The sequence below is a fragment of the Arachis ipaensis genome, chromosome B2 (assembly GCF_059453495.1).
Source record: "Arachis ipaensis isolate K30076 ecotype BB chromosome B2, ASM5945349v1, whole genome shotgun sequence".
NCBI lineage: Eukaryota > Viridiplantae > Streptophyta > Magnoliopsida > Fabales > Fabaceae > Arachis > Arachis ipaensis.
The window spans coordinates 7,959,830-7,983,670 of NC_142437.1; the positions used below are offsets into that span (position 1 = coordinate 7,959,830).

The following is a 23,841-nucleotide window of genomic DNA, read 5'->3' on the forward strand; positions in this document are numbered from 1 at the left end:
GCTTTATTTTTATTAACCGGTTCAATAATAATGTCCAATAATAACATTACATATGTAACGTCTTTAAAAAAAGACATTTTTAGTTTGTCTTTATTAAAGTGGCTTCCTTCTTATTATTATTATTATTATTATTATTATTATTATTATTATTATTATTATTATTATTATTATTATTATTATTATTATTATTATTTAAGTATAATTAATTTTATATAAAATTGATAGTTTAAAATTGTTAAATAATTTGATAAATTTAGTTAAATTGTCATATAACAACTTTTAATTATTAATTTCATATAAAATTAACTGCACCTAAATTTTTATCTTATTATTATTATTATTATTTGAGAATATCATTTACAAAAGAGTTATTTCTCTATACGATTTTTGTGTTTTTAGTTCATAGTACTTGTTGATTATTGGTTATCATATATCTAAGTTGATTATTTAGCTATGATTTAGTTTGAATAATTACATACGTGTGTGCGTGTGTAATCACTTGGATTGAAGCAACATTCGTATTGCAGAAGGGATCTGTCCATGATTTTAAGGTACATTTATGTGTAAAGTATTTTATTATGTAGTATCTAACTCTTTATACATCATATGAAATTAGGTTAACCTAATTTGACCTGGTTACTAATCAAGTTATTTTCGAGTTTGAATTGAATTTGATATCATTGTAACCCAGCCTAACATGTCTTTTAATTTATACAACTTTTTAAATACTTTGATATTTTAACGCATCAATTTATCCAAATTAATAATAATTAGCTTAAATCAGAAGAAGAAAAAAAAACGTACATAAACAAGTTTCATGTGAGAGAATCTTTTGTGAAGGTAAAATGCTGAGAGAGTTTCAACAAAGCAAAGCCTATGGCCCCCCCAACTTTAATTTGACATTTCTTTTTGGACTATGATTATGGAGTGTGGTTCTTTGTGTTGGCCTTTGAGTTGCACATTGGACTCCCTCGTGCCAAGCATATTCCAGCAACATATAGATGCCCTCACATTCTGTTTAGTTATAATATTTATTATTATAGAAAACAAATTTAAAGCAAATTAAAAGTTCAATGTAATGGAATGGGTGTTATGTGACTTTTGACCAATGACTAGGACACCAAGAATGGCTCTATATATTGCACTGTCTTATTGTCCAATCCTAGATTGTGACTTTTGCTGCCCAAATTCATCTTCCCATGGAGGAGTGATACGGCCAGCAGATTTTGTGAGTTATAGCCATCAATTAGTCATCAATAATGTATTTAATAGAGTGAGATTTCATCTAATAATGGAGAATCACTCATTTTCCTTTTGCTGACTAAATACTAACAAAATTTTAATAAATCTGCTGGCCTCCTAGACTTTTCCTCCCATAATTTTGTTTTTGTCATCACACAAAATCTTTCACTTTTCAATACCTCCAAATTTTGGATACAAATAAATTTTTGACATTATATTTTAGTAGTTGCCAATAAAAGAGGCGGAATAATAAAAAGAGGATAAACATATATATGTTTTGAAGTGAATAATTTATATCATTATTAAAATAATTATAAACTAAATTGTTGTATTTTATTTTATTTCAAATTAAAATTATCTTAATATAAGGTTCAGGAATAATGTAGCAGGTATCGCCATCAAATAGCTAAGGACAGGCCTAAAATCATTGTTTGGGGACCATGCCTCTTCAAAGTAACCTACACTAATGAAAATTTATTTGATTTGCCTAAGTATATAGCCAACATAGGCTTGTCCCCCTTAACATTTCTTCTCTCATTTCAGCATCATTGTAATTTTTGGTCCAAACCTGGATCCGAATCTTATTTTTTATCCCAGACATAAAGTAAAGTTATCAAAAATAAAAATTTTAGACTAAATTTCTGAAGTAGTCCACTATATTCACAGTTTTTATCAATTCAAAATTTATTATATTAATTTTCGAGATTTAATTCTAAACATTATATTAGTCTATAAATCATTTCCGACATTGAGTCGACGAACACAATATTGAGCATGCTCTTACTTGCCACGTTGGACATATAATTAATTGGTGTCGTTTCATTTTGACTCTTAAATCAAAAACAAGTTTATAATGTGCAAATCAATCATTTTATCTCTCCACATTATTTAAAACGATCTTGTTTTTGTCTTATTTAAGGGACAAAACGAAATAGTGTTGTTTAACTATGTGTCCAGCACGGCAAATCAGAGACAGATCAGTAATTTGTTTGCTAATCCAATGTTAAAAAGAATTCAAAGACCAATATGGTGTTTCGGAGCTAAATCTCAATTTTCAATGACTAATATAATAAATTTTAGATTTAAATGACTAAAATAAAATAATAAAAGTCGTAAATTTCAGGAATCACAGTAAAAATTTAGTCAAACTTACTACAAAAAAAATTCGCATTATCTATATTTGAAATTAAGTTACTCACATAAACCTTTATTTAAAGATGGTAAATAAAATATAAAAATATATTATATAAAATAATTTAATCAAATATATTAAATTATTTAAAGATTCTAATTAATTAGGTTCACACGAGACATCATAAATAGTTATTTTTAAAGCGAGCTTTTGAACCATTCATTTTCCTAATTCAAACATTTTATATAAGTAGATCAACATAATAATAATAATAATAATAATAATAATAATAATAATATGCATTAAACAAATGGTAAGAAAGTTTACTAGTTATTTATGCATTAGTCTTATGCCACCTTCAGTATCGAGCTAACTATTTTGGATAGTGATAGACTGATAGTCGTGCATGCATGTCAATTTTCAATCTTGATTCTTCAACAAATACTATGCAGTTCTGCAGCCAACTAATTGCTAGCTAGTATTCATTTAAATTGCCTTTTCTATACGCAACCTATTCGAAAAAAAAAAGTATTATCCTTGATCCACACAAACCAAACAAAGAAACAGAGGAAAAGGAACACAACGTCTTCAATGTCTACTTCACAACTCAATCTGCTAATACTTTCAAAATGCTAAAACTCAAATTCAAACAATGTCACTGAAGATGTCAATTCAACACACACACAACGCTCTCAGTTTTTTTATTTTTTTAAATGAATTAGACAGCTCCTAATCTTAGGCATTACAAACTCATCCACTGCACACTCACACACAATACTTAAAGGTTTCATTCATTACTTGACCTAATCAAGTCTCTAACCCAAGTGTATTTGTTGCAAAGCATACATAATGACTACTAGACCAAAACTTTGCGAGCAATCCTCTCAATTTCTTAACCTAATTCCCACTTTTTTTTTCTTTGGTAAGGAGTAAGGACCTAATTCCCACTTTTTTCTTGGGTTATATGGTCTCGTCTTATTTTCTCTTTTTTCAAAGGCCCAACCTAATATAACAACAAGCCCCCAATACAATCGAAGAAAATATTTGACATTGGCCTATTGGGTTTCAATTTGTATATTGGTGGCTGAGGCTTATACCAACGGCAAATAGATATGCCTCCTAAAGAGTGTCACAAAGGTTCGACTCTCTTTTGTTGTAAAAAAAAAAACATCTAATGTGTGCGTGTGAGTAGGGGTGGTTGGGTATGTTGTGTTGACCAAAAAAATGGTATAATATTGATGTAAGTCATAGTAATAAACTAACGATTAGGGTGTCCATGGATCGGATCCGATCCGCATATCCGCGGTGTTTATCCGAATTTGATCCGAAAATTGCGGATATGGATCCGATCCGCAAGGCTTTCGGATCGGATCGGATCCACACACTAATTGGATCGGATTCCGGATTTTGTGTTAGTATCCGCATATCCGCATATCTGAAAAAATAAAGAAATAAATCAATAAAATATTCTTTTTATGTTTTATTTTAACTAATAATTATCATATATGTTAAATTATTTTAATTTATTATTCAAGAAAAGTATGTTTAATATTATTTTAAGAGTAAACATATTTAAAAGAATAGAAAAAATAAATTTTATTGATATTTTTTTAATAAAAATAAGCTTTTAAAAATATTTTTGTATTTTGCGGATATATCCGATATCCGATCCGATCCGATCCGCAAATGTGCGGATCGGATCGGATCGGATCCAACCTTAAAAACTGCGGATATTGGATCTGATCCGATCCGATCCGCGGACACCCCTACTTACGATAAACTATATTCTTTATTCTTGAACTTTGATAAAAGTTTTAAAAATATTTTTAAGTTTTATTTTATTTTAATTTTATCCAAAAAAAATTTTATTTGTATCAAATATAACTCTGACAACTAATTTTTCAAAAAATTTAAGATCAATTCAACAACAATTTCATAAAAACAACCCTCAATACAAGCAAATCAAGTATAATTTTCATGCATTATTGTTAGATTGGTCTTAACTTTTTTAAAAATTTAGCCGTCAAAAGTATATTTGATACAAATCGAAAACTTTTGAAGTATTTTAAAAACTTTTATCAAACTTTAGAGACAAAAAATATACTTTACTCATAATCTAATAAGGACTCAATCATACAAAAGTACATGTGAAGATTGAGGTTTCTGGTCTCGAGGGCAGTGATGTAAACCCAAATAATTAGAATTACTTCTTGCTATTGTATAGCTCTTCCTTGAAAGCTCTGTTTAAAACGATTTATAAATCAGTTCCTGTATTTATCTATATTAAATACATTAAAATGAAGGGTCACTCTATGGTACATATCTAAACTCATACAGATATACAGATATTCTTTTTCATTTTGACACCTGTTATTTTCCTTTTGCAAAATGAAATAGTGTGTCAGCAATATATATGGGCGCTCATGGGAGGATCAGCCGAGCCGAACGAGATTTTTATTGTGTTGCTTTTCATCAGCGTCAACTTCGAGAATCGGACTGATCGGTTGTTGAGTCACGTGATGGTTTGATCTTTTACTATATGGCCTATAGATAATGGAGGAAAAAAATGAATGTGCTAGAGGAAAGCACAACTAGCATGGTTGGAGGGAGAACATTAGACACAGGTGAGATGCTAAAAAATAGAGAGGGTTCTTTTTATTAAATGAAATTTATTATTAAAGTATTCTTTATAGTATTTTTAATTTTTTAGAACCAAATAATTATACATATAAATTAAGAATAATGTTTTAAAATAATAGTTAAGACGTTTCTTTAAATTTGTTCGACCATTACAACTTAAAAAAAAACTGATAAAGATCAAGCTAATTTAATATTAACTCAATTTATTTTATTTTAATTAGGTGATGAACATACACGAATAATATTTCAAATCATTTTTGATAATTTTGCTTCAAACCAATTAATACTTAATTGTTAAAATTAAATGACTTGATCATATAACATTACTAACATAAAATAGGAATTTAAAAAAATTAAATGACATATCATGTAACAATCAAATAATAAATTAGAATAATTGGGATTTTTTAATTAAATTTTAAAAAATAATTATTTTTCAAAAATACTATATTCCATCTTTTTAATTTGCATCTTACATTGAATATGATCTTAATAAATACAATAACAATATCAAAACAATAATTATTACTATATTACAAATAATTATTTCAAATTACTATATGCAAAATAACATAAAATAGTCTTTTATATCTTAAATTCGTCAACATATCCATACAAAAAAAAAACTAAATGAATAAATCTCGGGTCGAACTCATTTTTATAGAAAAGTTGTATCTGCTCTCTGAATTAAGATCTTTTTATATAAACTTGATCAACATTTGTAGTTGATTGTCAAACAAGAAAAAAAATTCACATAGAGAAGTAACAAAACATGAAATTGGGTTGCAAGATATACCAAAAATATTTCATCTTTCTAAATTTTCTTTCGACTATATATCTTCAATATAAAAGGATTGGATTATAACTAAGATTTGATTTGGTAAAAAAAAGTAATTAAAAGAAGCAGAAGAAGACAGAAAAGACTATGCGTGTAATCGATAAAAATTAGTATAATCAATGATCTTAAAAAATAATAGAAAAATTAAGATATTTATTAAAAAATTTCAAAAAAAAATATTACGAAGAAAAACTTATTAATTAAGTTTAAAAAAAATTACAAAAGATTTGAAATATTAATAAACAAAATAATAATACCCTTAAAAACTATTAATCAAAATACATAAAAGAAAAATAACATAAAATAAAATTATAAAAAATTTTGGCAAAAAAAAGATAAATAAAATAAAAAAATTTAAAAATTATAACTAAAATACAAGAGAGAGATATAAAAGAGAGGAAAAAATGGTATAAAATACATTCTAATTTCTTATATATAAAACATAGTAAGAGAAAATTTAAATGAAACTTTTTTATTTTATTTTCTTATTCATTATTTATTAAATAATTTAATATTATTTTAGTTAAATCAAATAATTAATATGATTAATCATTCATAACTACTATTGTTCAATCTACTGGTGTAATTGAAATATATTGAAACGTCAACAATAAAAATAAAACTAAATAAAACGAATATTTATACATCTTGAAATCTTGAAAACGTATCACACTATCACTTTAAAACAATAATATTTTTTATTAAAAATAAAATGTATGATAGATAGCATATATATTTATTAGTAAATTATATAAAAATATTTTAAAGCATATTACTTTTATTATATAAAAATATCTTTCATAACTTTAGATGTGATTATGATAACTAACTAATTATTATATATTTTAAAGAGGTTATACTAATGATCATGATAACTCGGCATCCCAAACGACTACCTAGTTGGAGAATTTGAAAAAATCAAAATGCATCGCAAAAAAATAACCTAAGTTACAGAAATTTAATAAGCAAAAATTGAATATGGATACAAAAGAGATAGGAAAAACCATTCAAAGGTAAAAGCTGTTGTCGAAAAAATCACAAGTAACTTAGACAAAAAACAGCCTACCCAATAAAAGATTTTTTCAAGAAAAAGATCAAAAAGGATTTTTCAAAAGAATCGCAACAAAGCATGCACACGCAAAGTATACACAAAAGCCCTTATCCAAAAAGGAAAAATTAAAATAAAGCAATTTTTTAATGGCCAGAAGGCCATAAGAGTCAGGGGCAACCATCACAAACACAAAAAATAAAATTGTTCAAAGAGGAGTCCACAAGCCGGGCCCCAAGTAGCTAAAATCAATTAATTGGACGAAGGATTGGAGTCACCAGAAGGAAGGGAGGAAGGTTGGAGCAGTCTCTTCGGCAGCAGGGGTCGAAGCATCTGAAGACGTCGACAGAGATCCCTCTTGTTGCTCCCCACAAGAAGGAGACTCTATTAGCCTTTGTTCGTGAGTCTTCAACTCGGAATCCGTCTCAGGACGAGGAGGGGAGACAATGGCTCCATTAATGACGATCTTGTCGGGGTGAAGAGGAGAAAGGTCAAAGTTAGGAGCAATAACTCCGACTTGTTCCTTAAATTTTCTCCACGCTTCCTCCGAGCTCTCCGCAACAGAATCTTACAAATCCTGATAAGCCTCCCGACCTTTCTCCAGCTTCCGTTTCAGATCGAGGTTTTTTCTGAAGAGTCTGACGTAGTTCTGCTCCACCTTCTCCTTGAGGCCTTCCGCCATGGCATACTGGCCCATCAGCTTCTTCTCCCTCTCTTGAAGTCGGGCCCTCTCCTCCTTCAACCAAGTAACCTTCCCCTGGAGTCGCTTCTCCTTTGATAGAGGACAATTCTCCCCTCCAACTCCTCAATCTTTTGGAAAGAGCCCAAAGAACTAAGGAGAGTTTTGTCTAGAATATCAAGGAGTTTTGTGCAGACCCCAGCAGCCCGAACACTACCCCGAACCATAATTTGAAGATGGTTTCGAAGGGAAGCATCATCCATACTAATCTGAGTATGGGGAAAGATGTGACTCCGAACGAACCTAGGACCATCAAATTTGGTCTTTCCCGAAGGAGAAGAGCCAGACTCCGAGGTCTTACGTTTCTTTTTCTCGGGTTCTAAGGGAGGTCGGACTGGGGGGATAGGGAGAGGAAGAGGAGAAGCAGAAGAGGAGGTTACCAAGATAGGACGAGAAGAGTTCCCAGAATCACGAGGGGGAGGAGGAGCGCTAGCAGCCCTCGCAGCGTCAGCTCGGGCACGGGCCTTCTTCTTAGCCTCCTGAACCTTCTGGTAAGCAGCACTAGAACCACTCTTCACCATCTCTGAAAAGAAGAAAACAAGCAATTAGTCTACAAGTCGGAAAAACATCACAAGTTGGAAGAGGTCGGATTCAACACAGACTCCTTCTCGAAGAAGTCGGGCTCGAAGGATAGCTAGCAGATAACACTTATTCAAATAAGTAACTGCCCCTAAAATCTCTTAACCCACTTCCAGGAGCCATATCTCAACTACCCTAAGATAAAGGGACGGTTATCCACCCTAAAAGATGGAACCACTCCAACGGTGGTTATTAGATCGCCACTATAAATACATTGACACCCCTCAAGTATCTCTAAGTTCCAATACTCTCTAAATCTGCTTAGCCCCTTGCTGACTTAGGCATCGGAGTGTCTTTGCAGGTACCACCCCCCATTCTTTCATACATACAACTCGGATGGCGACTCCCAGACATGACCAAGTCAGAGACCACCATCTAGCAGTACTTGAGCCAATCCTTCAAACCTAAACTACCAATTTCAGGTTACTCACGTAACAACTATTTATTTCTAATTTTTATTATTTTTACTACTATTATTATTCTTATCATCATTACCATTATTATTACATAAAAAAATACAGACTCAGTCAACCAGTCAACTTTTTTTTATACATTTAACTTGACTAAAAGTTACTTTTTCAAGAAATTAATAATTGTCATAAGATATTTTAGTTCTCGAAAAAGCTTATTTTGTATTCAATAATTAATATGAAATACGAATATTTTTTAACACAAATTTCATTATAGCCTCTTTAATTTCTTAAGCTTAACATTCCTAATTTAAAATAAAATATGTTGTTACCAATTTATTTCAAATATTTATATTCATTCTTAAAATTTTATTAGAAAAAAACACATTATCCAAATACATGCCTAATACAACATTAATTTTTTCAAAAATTTTGAATCAATTATTTTCTTCTATAAACATGCACAAGAAGATAATAGTAATCATTAATGTTGGTTTCGGCCATATCAAAAGCTCTACACATAGATACAACAGTATAAACTTTTTTTTTTTTTTTGGTCGATACACTATAAATTTCAATCCTACCAACTTTATTCCACTTCTCCCTTAACTAGGGGTGGCAATGGGTAGGGTAGGGTAGGGTTTGGATCAAACCCTAACCCTACCCGTGGGTTGAGATTTTTATATAAACTCAACCCTACCTTACCCGTATCTCAACCCTAATCCTACCCACTCTTAACCCGCGAGTACCCGATCATACCCGCGGGTTACAAAAAATATACAACATTATTATATAACTTGATGATAATTTAAAATAGAACTGATTTTTATGTAAAAATAATATTAAATTATCAATTAATGATTTTCTTTTAGTGGTTAATGATCTTTTGCATTTAGTGAGAGGTCTTTGATTCAACATCCACTTAAAACTTATTTTTATATAAGTATATAATATAAACATATATAGAGTGCGGGTTCGTCGGGTAGGGTTGAGGCTCAACCCGCACCCTACCCGACCCGAACAAGAATCCTACCCGCACCCTACCCTACCCGTTGCGGATCGGGTTGGCAATCCTACCCGATCAGATAGGGTCGAATTGGGTACCCGCGAGTAGAGTACATATTGCCACCCCTACCCTTAACTCACTATCAAGTTCTATAAGCACAATCCATATACAGAGTTGTATAAAGGAGTCCATCCCAATGACAAAAAAATAAAATAAAAAACCGAGCCCACTTTACGGGATTTGCACGGTAGCTCTTTCTCCCCCAAGCCGTGGCTCCATCAAGCAAGCCCGACAAGCTGCAGAGATCCCTGGTAAGCCTGTCCCTCAATAAGGAGTGTCGTGCCACTTGTCACTCAATCCTTGAATCTGTATCATTAACATCTGTACGATAGAATTGGCCTAAAATGAAATGTGACTATGTGAGTGTTGCTATACTCTTGTTTATAAATATAGAGTGATTATCAAGCTTGAAAATATCTTGATCAAATATTCAAAAATAATATAACTTTGCAATACTATATTAATGTTTAGATTCAGCATGGTTTGAGTCTTTCACAGTCTGCATTGGTCGGCTTTTAGCTATAAACATTTAGTTGCTCTGGAACTAGTAGGAATAAATAATTTTTCTAAACTTAAATAAATTTTGTCTTTCTAAAATATCATTTTTTTTAATTTTAGTCTAATAAAATTTAAAAGATTTTTGTTTAAATAATACTATTAGTTTACTTAATTAAGTGCTGACGTGGTAGATTGAGGTGACAAAATATATGGCATTATCGTATAACCCGACATGTCAACATTTAACGGAACAAATTAATAGTAAATACTAAAATTAGAACCTTTTAAATTTTACCTATAAAAAAAAAACGAAACAAAATTAGCATTTTATGGGACCAAAAACATGTTTAAGCTTTTTTATTATTATTTTTTGAAGCAGAAGAAAATATGGGGTGCATTTCAGGCTTATATAGCAACATGCGGGTCCATGGAAATCAATGTACTGTGACACCGAAGATTCAAATACATATAATTGAGCATGAACTTGTGTGATGTCATAATATTACATCGCTAACAGAAGAATAAAAAACCCGAGTCACACATGAAATGATCTGCACTGAGAATTTAAAATGATACACCTTTTCTATAAAAGCAGATGTATCTTCTTTATTTATTCAGAACTAGTATTTTTTTCCCTAATACTTTATGGAGATATAATCTTTTGAAACTACGTTAGTTTTGTCATAATATTATAGATTGTAGTAAAAAATTGATAAAATCAAACTATTTTTACAAAAAAGCGTAGGAGACAAAAGTCTCTGTCGACTAAGAAAACTAAGATCTCCGTAGATGAAAAATAAGATTTTTAGTTATTATTTTCATATAAAAGAGTTTATTTTTAACTAATAATTAATTTTAACATTTATTATCTAAATCTTGAAAGAATTTAATATGTATACTTTTACATTTGATTAGGTGTTAAGTTTATTATAAAAATAAAAATAATTAATTTTTATACTTATTATTTAAAATTAATATCTCTCTCTCTCTCTCTCTCTATATATATATATATATATATATATATATATATATATATATATAATTAGATATTAGTAAAAAAAATTTATATTAACAGTTATAAAATTAACACAAAATAATTTTTTTGGAAACAATTGAATCTTGATTCTAATTATTAATCACAACATTAGTATTCTCTCCAAATTATATATAATAAATATTTGAAGAAAGAAAAGTGAAAATATAAATTTAAAAGATAAGCGATGAAAATTTAAAACTAAATAAAAAAACTAAAAAAGTATGTATATAATACATATATTTTTTATGTGAATAATATTACAAAAATATTTTTTAATTATTTTTAATTATAAATTTAATATATTTCTTATAATCTTATGAATTTATTTGAATTATATTATTTTATTAATTTTATTTTTTGTAAAAAAAATATAGAGATAGAGAAAGAAAGATAAAGGAGAGAGGAAGTTTGTTAATTTTGGAGAGAGATTTTATTTTAATTATAATAAAAAATTATTTCGTAACATATTTTGGTTTGTCAAATTAAATAAAAAGATGGAAAACTAGAGAATTTATTAATTTTTAAAAAAAATATTTTATCTCAATTTTTTAATGAGAAAATATTACGTAATATATTTTTGTTGTTAAATTAATAATATAATATAACCATATTTAAATTTCAATGTAAACTTTAATTTAATTTTAATTATAATTAAAAAATATCATATTACATATTTTAATTTTTAAATTTATAATTATGAGAGAGAGAGAGAGAGGATAAACAAATAAGAAAAAAAAAAGGGAGAAAGCTCTTTAATTTTACAAAATATATATATTTAATTTTAATTATAATAAAAAAAATAATGTGATATATTTTGATTGTAGAAGATACAATGAACTTTATCATACCTCTGATCTCTCTTTGTATCCTACTCCTACATAATATGTATCCACATTTCACGAAGCAGGAAATAGGATCAATGCAAGAGTAGTCTGCACTCCATGCAAAATTGCTTCGAGTAGGTCACTTCGATGCACATTCATTGTGCTGATAATATCACTAGAGTGTCTCTCTAAAGAAACCGGATCGCTCGTTATTGTTGTGAACATAATTTATTTATATTTCTAATCCGATAACAGGCATCATTCCTCATTCTCAAAACATCATACGAACTAAGAACTGCAAAGTACAAAGTAATAGTACAACGTACAATGATACTGGTTAACCAGGTAAACAAAACAGGAAACCCAAACCAACCAACCAACCAGACGTTCTAGTTTTCTACGCATTCTAAAAAGTGATTTCATCAAATAAAAGCGTATAATTCTTTCTAGTTGGACTGGCGCAACTCAGGACGAACAAAGTCTGCATCCGGTGGCACGGAGATGTCGACGGTGGGTCTCAGCTGTGCACAGACTTCAATGGCTCCATGCACTGGGTCTGACAGGAAGTTGCTGATTAGGTCCCGGTTGATAGGCGCACATTCTTCCAGTGCCACTAAGGCCTGCTGGGTTAGGATGTAATCAAATCGGGGAGCCCATTTCCTCGAACCCAACCGTGCTGTGGTTGAACAGTTATCAACCATGAAGGAAACACCTCGAGCATGCATGAAAGGATTCAATGAATCAACAGCCTCAATGAGACTCTCATTGATGATTTCGGAGTAGGAATGTCCTTTCTTCCTCAGGATTTCAATCTGGATATTTTGTAAATCAAATTAATTTTTTATTTAAAAAAATGTTAGATTTTATGTCCCCTCCTTCTAAACTACATGAACTAAAGCTAAAAAAGAAACATCCCATTAAATCTCACAGATCAAAATATAAGAGCAAATGTGGACTTTTACAGTTACAGGCACACAAACAAGATCATACCAATTTCCAAAAGACTTGCAAAGCATAATAGAACAAAAGAAAAATACCTGAGCCATCATCAATGCCACAAAGACACCAGCGGTAATTGGATCTAATGGGCCTAGATCACCCGCTGGTCTTGTAGATCGGACACGCTCGCCAACCTTCCACATGCGGGTCTGGTCAATTTTACCCATGGGGAAAGCAGGTAGACCCTCTTTCTCCTGCAAAACGTAAATATAATTTAAAGCCCCTTGCATAAAGCTGATTACCATACATGGAAAGTGAACATGCCCTTACATAAAAACGTCGGCCAGCCAGAACAACACTGCGAATCTCACTACCACTGGCTACATCCTCATAGCATTCATACAAAATCTCCATGCACGGGTAATAAGAAGCACTATATGCCTTTTCAAAATTGCTTTTCCCAGTATCATCTAAAGCATAGTATACAGCCCGCATGCCCTATACAAACCAATCAGTGTAAGAAGTTAATGTCAGCTCACATTTATCCCTGCACCAGTATATGCTCCGGAAGATGAGCCAAAAGATGAGGATGAAAATACAACCTTAGATGATATGGTTTTAGATATAATTCCTGTTATGCTCTCAACAGTGTTCTTATAGGCTAGGTCTTCGGAAATTCCATGTTCAGTGTATTTTCTAAACAAGGCTTCCACAACTCCATGAACAGCACCAAGTAAAATTCCTATAAACCACAAGGGCAATAGTTATGAAGTAATTACAAAGGACATCTTCAAGAACAGCAGTCAGCAAAACAGAATAACGCGGAAAGTTCTTACCTCTCTCCCCAAAGATATCACTCTTGTATTCCTGCTCCAGTGTAGTGGCAAAAGTGAATGGGGAACCAAGGGCAACTGACCATCCAAGAGCAACATCAGTAGCTCTACCATCCACATCCTGCATATAAGAGAGTAACCCAACCAAAATAAATTAAACAACCAACAAAGAGAGGCAAGAGAGCCGCAATCAAATGAAGCATAGAAAGACTGGCCAAGAGTGAAAGAGAGATTACCTGGTGAACTGCGAAACTTGAATTAATTCCAGCACCATTTATATCTTTTCCTTGTACATAGAGTCTCCTTACTGATGGACCCATTCCCTTTGGGCACACAGCAATTACACTAATGTTCTTTGGAAAATCAAGTCCCAACGACTGCAAATGCCCAAGAAGAAACCCATGGGACAGCCCAAGTATGCTGTTTGATTTCATATAGGAGAAAATTTTTTCATAGTTATCTGCCTGCATGACAAAGAGAAAGAGTTGATTAAAAAGTATCATTGGGAAGAAAATTGAAACACAACATAAAAATAAATTTAAAAATAAAAACTAGAAAATCATTAGGAACCGCTAAATCATATTAGTGATTTGCATACTAAGAACTCTTTTCCACTTGCACAACTATAGTGCAATAAACAGTTGACAGAATATGAGCATATAACTTACTTTGAATCAATTTCCTGTTGATTGTTATTTAAGAGGATAACTTATTAAATTAATCAGAACAGTATACAAGTCCTATAGATGGTGGTGGACCAAAAACAAAAATAAGGGATAGAGATGGAATATGGTGGCAAGCTACAAGTTCAGCATGCCACAAGAAAAAGAAGCAACAATAGAGTAGGAGCAGCAGAGGACCTAATACCAACAGGGCGTGCAACACATGGTGGCCTGGGATGTTGGGAATGAAGTTTGAAGCGCAGTCTGACAATCTGACCATATGTAATGAATAATATCCAAACACTTTCAACTAACAAGAAGACACTTCTAGTTTCTGCTTATTCAGGCTGAAAGATTATCCAACAAGTATACCCAATAATAATTTTACAAAATAGAACTTTTTAGTTGCTTACCAACAATGTGAATATGCGATTATGTTAATCCCAAGTCCATAGCATATAAGCAATGTGTTGTACGGCTCAAATATGATACCGTACAACAAGGAAAAGTTGGTTATTGTTATTGCCGTAAAAACTTTAACTGTATCATCCATATAGCCTCACAATCAGGAAAAAATATTACAAGTCCTAGTTATTAAAGACAACCACAAAGAGTTATTATTATGACTGCAAATACTTTATCGAAATCACATAGTCTGGCCATTTGGGATGGCATTTTAACAACCAAAAGTTTCATCAGTATGAAAAAATAATGAGAAATGAATCCTAGTAGAAAACACAGAGCAAAACAAGTACTGGGAAAAAAGAAAAAGGAAAAAAAATCTAGAGCATCAACTCAAAATAAACTCACCTGTGCAGCATCAGAAATTAACAGCAACACAAGATCGCTGCCGGAGACAGTTTCCCATATGTCACCTAGAGTCCCATTCTCCTCAGAAAAACCAGCCGCTCGAGCTTCAGCAAATGACCGAGAACCTTTCCTGAGCCCAATCTGCGTTCACAAAAAGAAGGGCCAAAAAAAGAAGAAAACATATGAAACATTGTTTAAGTGTTTAACAGCAGGCAACTCAAACCTGGCACACCATATACACTAATGCAAGAGCAGACACCAAAACAACAACCCAGGAAATGAACCCAAAAATCTCACCTTGACCACAATATCAGACTTAGCTTCAGCAAGCGAGTCCCTGAGATTCTGAGCCTGAGCAGGTCCCTGAAAAGGACCGTACCAAGTTAACAATCCTATTACAATTAGGGATTATGTAATCATCTAGAACAAACATGCACCCCAAAAAAACACATATTAATCAAGTATTTGTCCGAATATAAACTCAGATAAATGAACCACATTAAGCATTCAGTATGAGAGAGAATAATGAATCACCTGCGATCCCCAACCGATAACACCAATCTGCTTAATCCCTTTGAAAGCATCTGGTAACAAATGGAACAAATCCCTACCTCCTTTCACGATATACTGCAGAAACGAAACAAAATCGTCAAAAAGAAAAAGCTCGAACATTTTCACGAATCACAATAAAAGCAAGAAGCACGACGAACCTCGTCGTGTCCCGCGAGGCTGATCTTCTCCTTCTTGAAGACGGAGGTGTCGAAATCGAGCGAGACGGGAGCCTTCACAGCCGGCGCCGACACCATGCAAGCTCCAAGAGCTCCGGTGGAGTTCCGTCGGCTACACTTCAGTGATCCGAAGCTCAGCTTCGAGGATGATGACGACAAGGATTGTCGGAATGAGACGTTTCCGTTGGCGTTGGCGTTTGCAACGGCGAGGGTTCTTCCGGCAACAGGCCCAGATAGGGTTTCCGGGTTTGCCGTGATTGTGGCAGAAAACGACGTTGCAGCCGCCATTACTATCGTTGGAAGAAGCAAGTAGAGTGAATAGAGAGAAAAACGAAGAGAAGAGGCGCACGGAAGTAGGTTCAGTGTGTTTTATAGTGTGAGAATCTGCTGGAGTGTGCTAACGTGCGCTGGACTTGTAAAAACCCCATTCATGTCATTTTATGGGTTGTTAGAAAATAACATTTTAACCAAAATTTATTTATTTTTAATATAAAAAAAGAATTATTACAATAAGCATATTTAATTTTATTTTTTTGTCAGAAAATCTTTAGACCATCTCCAATAAAGAACTCATTCCAATTCCTGGCCCACATATCATAAAAAGTAACTCCACATCAGTTTTTGCGTCATAAACAGTAAATAGGAACTCAAAGCATCTCTCTTCTCCATTAGGAGAAACTAACTTTAATCCCTATTGTGATCCCACTTAATTAATTAATTAAAATACTTAAAATAAATGTAATTAATTTTTTTCAATAATATAATTTAAATTTATAAATTTATAAATAATTCACAGTTAAAAGATATTAATATTAAATAAATTTATATATAACAATAATACATAATATATAATTCGAAATTACACTAATTTGTAAAATTACTTAATACAAAGAAAAACATAATTAAGCTCTATAATTGACGACAAACGTTGTGAAATTACAATATGTGTTCAATCAAGTCCTCTTTCAATTGTCCTGTCTATTTTAAAATTGGACATTTTTTTGAAAAAATATAAAAATTAAATTTATTTTTTGATGTAAGTAAATTTAATTAATTATAATTTAATATGATACTATAAATAATATTTAATATTAATTATGATATAAATAATTAATATAAATCATTAATTAAATAAAAATTTAATTATTTAATCTAAATAATTATTATTTAAATAATTAATATAAATTATTAATTAAATAAAAATATAATTACTTAATATAATTAATTAATTATAATAATTATTAAATTAATTATTATTTAATTATTTAATATACCTATTTAACTAATTAATATTATATATAATTATTTATTTTCTAACTAACTTGTCAAATGACAAATGTTGATTGTTTCACTGGAGTCCCTATTCAGAGGGACTCTCCCTCCTTGAAATTCGTGTGAGAACTCCCTTTCTTCCTACTCCATCGCATAAGCCTTCTTTCCTTCTGATCCAACAGTAACTGGGCTTCAATTTTTTCTCTGGAGATGCTCTTAAAAAATATAAAATAAATAGACAAGTCAATTTTAATAATCTCTGACGATCAGGTGCAGGGAGTTGGTGATGCGGAAATCACATTTTTTCATAACAAGACAAGAAAGATTTTACGTTCCAACAATTATCAGTATTTCAATTCGAATTTTAGTAGCTCTTGCTTTCTGTCTATTTTGTCATTTGTCTTTTCTTTATTAGTGTGATTGTATATTTATGTATGTCATTGCCTTTTCAGAAAGCAATGAATTTTTGTGGATAGTGGATACTGAAAGTTTGACATTAAAAATATTAATGTAGTATATTTTAGTGTCAATTACTTACTTTTCTTTTCTAAACTTATTTAAAAATATATATTTTATATAATTATATAAAATTAATATTTAGTAAATAATTATATTAATTATCAATCATTTTGATAGTCAATCATTCTAATTATACTAATTATCAATAATTTTAACTATCAATTATTATAATATAATTTTTAATAATTTTTAATTAAATATAATTATACATAAATATGATTAAAATCATTAATAATTTTGTTAATATTCACTCTAATTCACATATGTATCATATAGTATCAAATTGATATTAATATTTATAATTAATTTTTATAATTAATTTTATGCTACTAAAGGTTATATATATTATTTGTTTTATGGTTTATGAATTTAGGTTTAAGAGTCAAAATATCTTGTTTAATTTTTAAATTTGTTATTTTTTCTTGACTACTTCATAGAATAAGAATATATTCTTTGTTTTTCATCGAAATTGATCATTTTAAAGTACAAACTATAATTTGTTATGACATTTTTTTTTAGTCCCCATTCTATTATTATTCTTTTGATAATTTGATAATCGTTCTTACTCAAACTTATTCTTTTTAGTTAACGTTACAACGCGATTGTCCTTTCCTACAATCGTTTATAATGCATTACATCCATCAAATACCACTTTGAATTGTATTCATTGATTCATGTTCTAATTACATATATGTAAGAGTTCAATGAAAGAGTAGGAAACTCTATTTTACTAAAAGAAGGTTGGATACACTTATATATTATGACCGACTAACCTAAAGGAATGCGAATAAAGTTAATTTTTTTAGAAGGAGTTCTATTTTTTATTGAGCAATTGTATTCAAGGAGCTTTACAGGCCAAGTTAATTATGTTTCGAGAATAATTATAATCTATATTTAAGGTCTATAATAATCAATATATTATTTAAATAGTTTAGTTCTAATATTAGCATTTGATTAAATTAATTTTAGAGAATTTAAAATTATTACCTCAATTTATATATTAAGACTATTATTTTTTGATATATTATTTTAAAAAAAAATTAATATAAACGTTTTTCGGTTTATAAATTTATTTTTATTGGCTCCCAATATAACTAAGAAAAAATCCAATAATTGGGTTAAAAAATATTGCTAATAGTAAATTGTACTTTTAAATTATTAGTCGAATAAAAATTAAATTTTAAAAAATACTGTTAGTTGTACTAAAAAATTTTATTGATGCTGTAATAAAACATCTATACAGAATAATTTAAGATATGACAAATATTTTATAATCAATTATGTAAAATTATTGTGAATAAATAATAAACAATGACTTCATTTGTGTATAATTTTAAATTATTAATATATAAAAATAATTCTATAAAATATTAATAGTTGCACTAAAAATTTTATTAATGTATAAGAAAATACTCATCAAGTTAAAATTTAATTGTCCACAAATATATATCTATATATATTTTATTATATAAAAATCGAATATTTGCACTTAATGATGAAACTGACGTGGCATACTTTGAAGAGTTTTTTCGATTTAATTGTTTTAACTCATTTAATACAATTTAATGCACTGACTTAATTATATCAACTAATTGATTTGATTAGATATTTAAATATTAATATAATTAATATAATTTATTATAATTTATATTACTTAATTAATTATATTACATTAATTATAATTCATTATATTAGTGAATTAGTCTTTTCATTTATAAAGTCTAAAATAAAATAAATAAATTGTTATTTATTCTAATTAAATTTATTTATATACTATATATGAATTAACGTTAATTTATAAAACATAGAACTTGTGGATTGTGATAAAAACGCAAATCAGAAAAAAAAAAACGCATACAATTATAGAAGAATTAAATCTATCCTCTTTATTTATTTTTAACCATCGTTTTAGATTTTAATTTTTTTTTAAAATCAGTGATAGTGAAATTTTATTGATGCTAGATAAAATTATAAATGGTTGCTCTTTCAATCAAATCATACCACATACAAAAATAAATTAAATAAATCGAATTTGCATTTCTATATAAATAGAATTGAATAAATTCGATTTAGACAAATACGTAGTAAATTGAATTCATAAGATTCAAATTATATGCAACTTCTGAATAATTATAATGTTATGGGTATTTTATATAAAAATTAATACAAAAATAATTTTAATTTTGTACAATATTTTTTTTTTGTATTTATGAGCTATTAAAAATGAACGAAAAAATATTGTATGAAATTTGAATTTTTTTTGTATGGATTGTTGTATAAAATACTAATATCATTATAATTATTTATTTTGAAATAGAGTACAACCAAGATTTTACTAACAATTTTAAATAAAATATTTATATAAAATTTTAAAATTTGTTATTATGAGCACTTTTTGTAATTATTATAAATAATTTTATAAAATTTAAAAATGGCTTAACAGATATTATGAGTAAACTGTCTGACAAAAAAACTGATTATAAAACCGGTTGTATATGTGATTAATCGGTGAACTGTTAGAACTGGTCGATTTTTTTAAAAGGGTTTCCAGTTTGTTAATAACTCCTCCAAACGGTGCCGTTTTGACTTAAAAAAAAAACGAATCTCCAACGGCTTAAGCTCGTAACCCATTCCCATTCCCACACCCCCCTCATCTCCTCTCTGAAATTGACGTGAAATTTTAAAATTGAAAGAAGAATTCTAACTTCCCAAATCGCGAGCCCGCAGCCACCGCAGCGTCAGACTGAGAGAGAGCGTGTTGAGATAGAAGAAGAAACTATTATAGTTAAAGCAATAGCAGAGGCTGAAGGTCAAGCGCATGAAGCAATTGACTGAGGATCATAAAAGGAGAATGCTTATAGAACGGATGCAGGATGAAAGAGATAAATGGCTTACTGCGATTAACACATCCTTTAGTCATATTGAAGGTATGCAATTGTTAACAAACCTTTTGGGAATTATATCAGATTAAATTAAGAAACAAAAAATTGGTACTATATATCAAATCTTATTCTCATATCCTTTTTATTCTGTACGTCTTGAAATGCCAGTATTTATGATACAAAATGATTTGCTAACATACAAAAATAAAATAATTTTATACCTTTTCGAAACTTCTTGTGATTTACAGTACCTAATTATTGCATATAAATACGGTGATTTCCTCTTCAACATATATTGCTTCTTATTTTGATTTTTCAAAATTAAACCCCATTTTGCCATGTAAATGAAACACAATAAATGTTGGCCATTAATTTCTATCCTAATTTTGATAATTATTTTATTTTATTGATATGATTCAGATTCTTTAATCCTGAATAGTCTAAAAATTTTCCGTCTTTTTTCTTAGTTGGATTTTGATAGAAACGTCAAGATTTTTGCAATCCTTACCAATACTGGGGCTGAACAGTGCTGTGACTCTCTATAAACATAGCATGAATGATCACCATACTTACTGTTTATCTGTACTAAAATTCATAATATTTGAGTAATTTTGTTGTGACAGGTAGCAATGGCAGCTAGGTGAGTTCATGTGCCATGTAGTGAATTTCACAATATTTTTTTTATTTTTCGCTAAATATGAGGACTTTGATTTTTAGGTATGATCTCATCAAGTGTATTAATGCTGGTTCAGAGCATAAGGTGTGGAAGCTCAAAGTACGTGTCATTAGACTTTGGACCGTTTCTCACTTTGCAAATTCTAGGGTGAAGGCACCTATTGAGATGGTTGTCCTTGATGAAGAGATAAAATCTTCTCTTTACATTTGAGATTTATTTTCGTAATGACTGAACAACAAACCTCATTTATCTATGACTCTATAAAACTAATGCATTCAGGAGGATACAATTCAATGCTTTATTAAAGGTATATTTGTTCCTATCTTCGAGGGACTACTCGCTGAGGGCAACGTGTACGTGGTCACTAATTTTGCAGTTGCTTTGAGTACCATCAAGTTCAAGTCTACTAGACACGAATTTAGAATCAACTTCAAGAGGGGCACGATTATGCGTCCGGTACAAGACTCTTTTTAGTTCCATTGAACGGATTCAATTTTGTTCCGTTCAAAAAAATTCATGCAGAGTCTAAAGAAGATGGTTGTTTAGTTGGTAAGTATTTTTTTAGAGTAATCTATAACGCATGTGTTGTTTAATTCTTTGAGGTCTATATTTAATGCAAAATAATTTATCATAATTTTTGTATTACAAAATATGTCTATATTTAATGTATGTCATTTGAATTAGCTGATGCGTCATTTTTTGTTATAGGTATAGTACTAAAAAAATTGTATTATTTAGTAAAATTATTCTTCAATTTGTTATTGCCTTTGTTTTCTATTATTATGCATTTTATTTTAACACATCTAAACACAAATTTCATATATATAGCAACTAAAAAATTAGTACCTTCAAAAAAATTGTTGGTAACAAGTAATAACCTATTTATTTTTTGTTTCTTCACGAACTTCGATTTCTATGCTCTAACTATTTATTAATAGTCTTTTATATTTTTATTTTTAAGAAAATTACAAAAATCTGATTTTAACAAGGATGAAACTTTGGAAAAGATATGTCATTTTTGGACAAAAATTTGAGCAGATAGAGTTTTGTTAATAGAAAGATTGGTGCCTTTATTTTGTAGATGTGATAGGTCAGCTTGCCTCTAAGGGTAACTTGGTCGAGTTCACACGGGACGGAAAGCCGTCAAGTTATATCACGATAGAACTTGATGATCTTGAGTAATGCTTAATATCTTTTTGATAGTGGCTTTTGTTTTAAAATCTTATTTTGTAATTTTGTGCCTCTCTTTACTTTACAACCATTGCTATTTCTTATAGGGGTGGACAGAAATTAAGGGTAACATTGTGGCAGACTTTTGCTTTTAACTTGCTCAAATATTTGGAAGAACACCCGTATCTTACCTATGTGGTTATTCTCCAAATGGGCAAGATGAAATTTTATAGTGGTTTGTTTATTTTACTGATATTTGAATGCATGTTTTGTGTCATCATATGCTTCTGGTATTTTCTTTAATTTGTGATGTCTTTTTGTAGGGGTCATGGGTGTTTCCAACATAAACTACAATTCGAAACTGTTTATCAATGTTGAATTTTCAGCTGTCAGGGATTTCTTTGCAAGGTATAGTATATAGATCAGTAGTGTCGCCAGCAGAATATTTATACAAGGCTTTTGATTGTTTAACTATTAGCAAATTTTATAAATTCTGATTTAAAAATGCAAGGGGGAACAAATTGAATCCTGTTGACAAACAAGGCATAATGCCACTGGTCTGTGATCAACCTGTTTCAATTGAGAAAGATTTTTTGTGTCTGTCAGTCTACAAAATAATTGCCGAGATAAAAGAGCATAATCAGGTAAAATTCTTTCTTTATTAGTCTTCTTTTTTTTTTCAATTATTATGTCTAATGTTTGTTGGAGCATAATCTCAATTGTTGTGTTGTACCCTTGCATCCATTGATTTTAGGATGCTGTATTTGTTACTGCCGGGATGATTAAGGAAGTTAAGACCGAGTTTGGTTGGTGGTACAAAGGATGTAAGAAATGTCGTCGTTGCTTAAGGGAACTTGAGAAAAGATATTTCTGTCCTAATTGCGTTGAAGACTACGGGTTCTATGTGCCAAGGTATGACTCACGATACTTCTTTAACATTGACACACTACATACTCTTTGTCTAAGAAAATAATGGTATAAACTAATAATTTGTATTATTTCTTGATAAATTTTGTTGTTGAATTCTATCATTCGTGATTCAGTTAGCCTAATAGGTTAAAGATAATTGATTTTAAATAAAGCTAACCATCTCTTTCAAAGCATAACATATAACAAGAGTTAAACATAATTAACCAAATGAAAGGGTTTCATTGACTTAACAGTGTCGAAGAACAACAATAATACAAATTTTGACGTACATAAAAATGTGCATCAGATTACTACAAGTCAAAGAAGAGTATGTCGAGAAACTGGTACCTCATCTAATATTCTCAGTTTACAATCCAGTGAAGATAAAT

General features: G+C 30.0%; 1 protein-coding gene across 1 annotated transcript; it reads right to left on the reverse strand.

The window, feature by feature from the left end:
• Window positions 1-12,258: 12,258 nt before the first annotated feature.
• Window positions 12,259-16,569, reverse strand: LOC107624752 (ketol-acid reductoisomerase, chloroplastic). The gene is made up of 10 exons (XM_016327199.3): window positions 16,007-16,569; window positions 15,831-15,923; window positions 15,594-15,659; window positions 15,297-15,437; window positions 14,061-14,288; window positions 13,828-13,945; window positions 13,594-13,733; window positions 13,322-13,489; window positions 13,090-13,245; window positions 12,259-12,864 (listed from the first exon to the last, which is right to left on the reverse strand). Exons 1-10 carry the CDS (start codon window positions 16,310-16,312, stop codon window positions 12,499-12,501), a joined length of 1,782 nt encoding a protein of 593 aa, XP_016182685.1. The 5' UTR covers window positions 16,313-16,569; the 3' UTR covers window positions 12,259-12,498.
• Window positions 16,570-23,841: the final 7,272 nt, after the last annotated feature.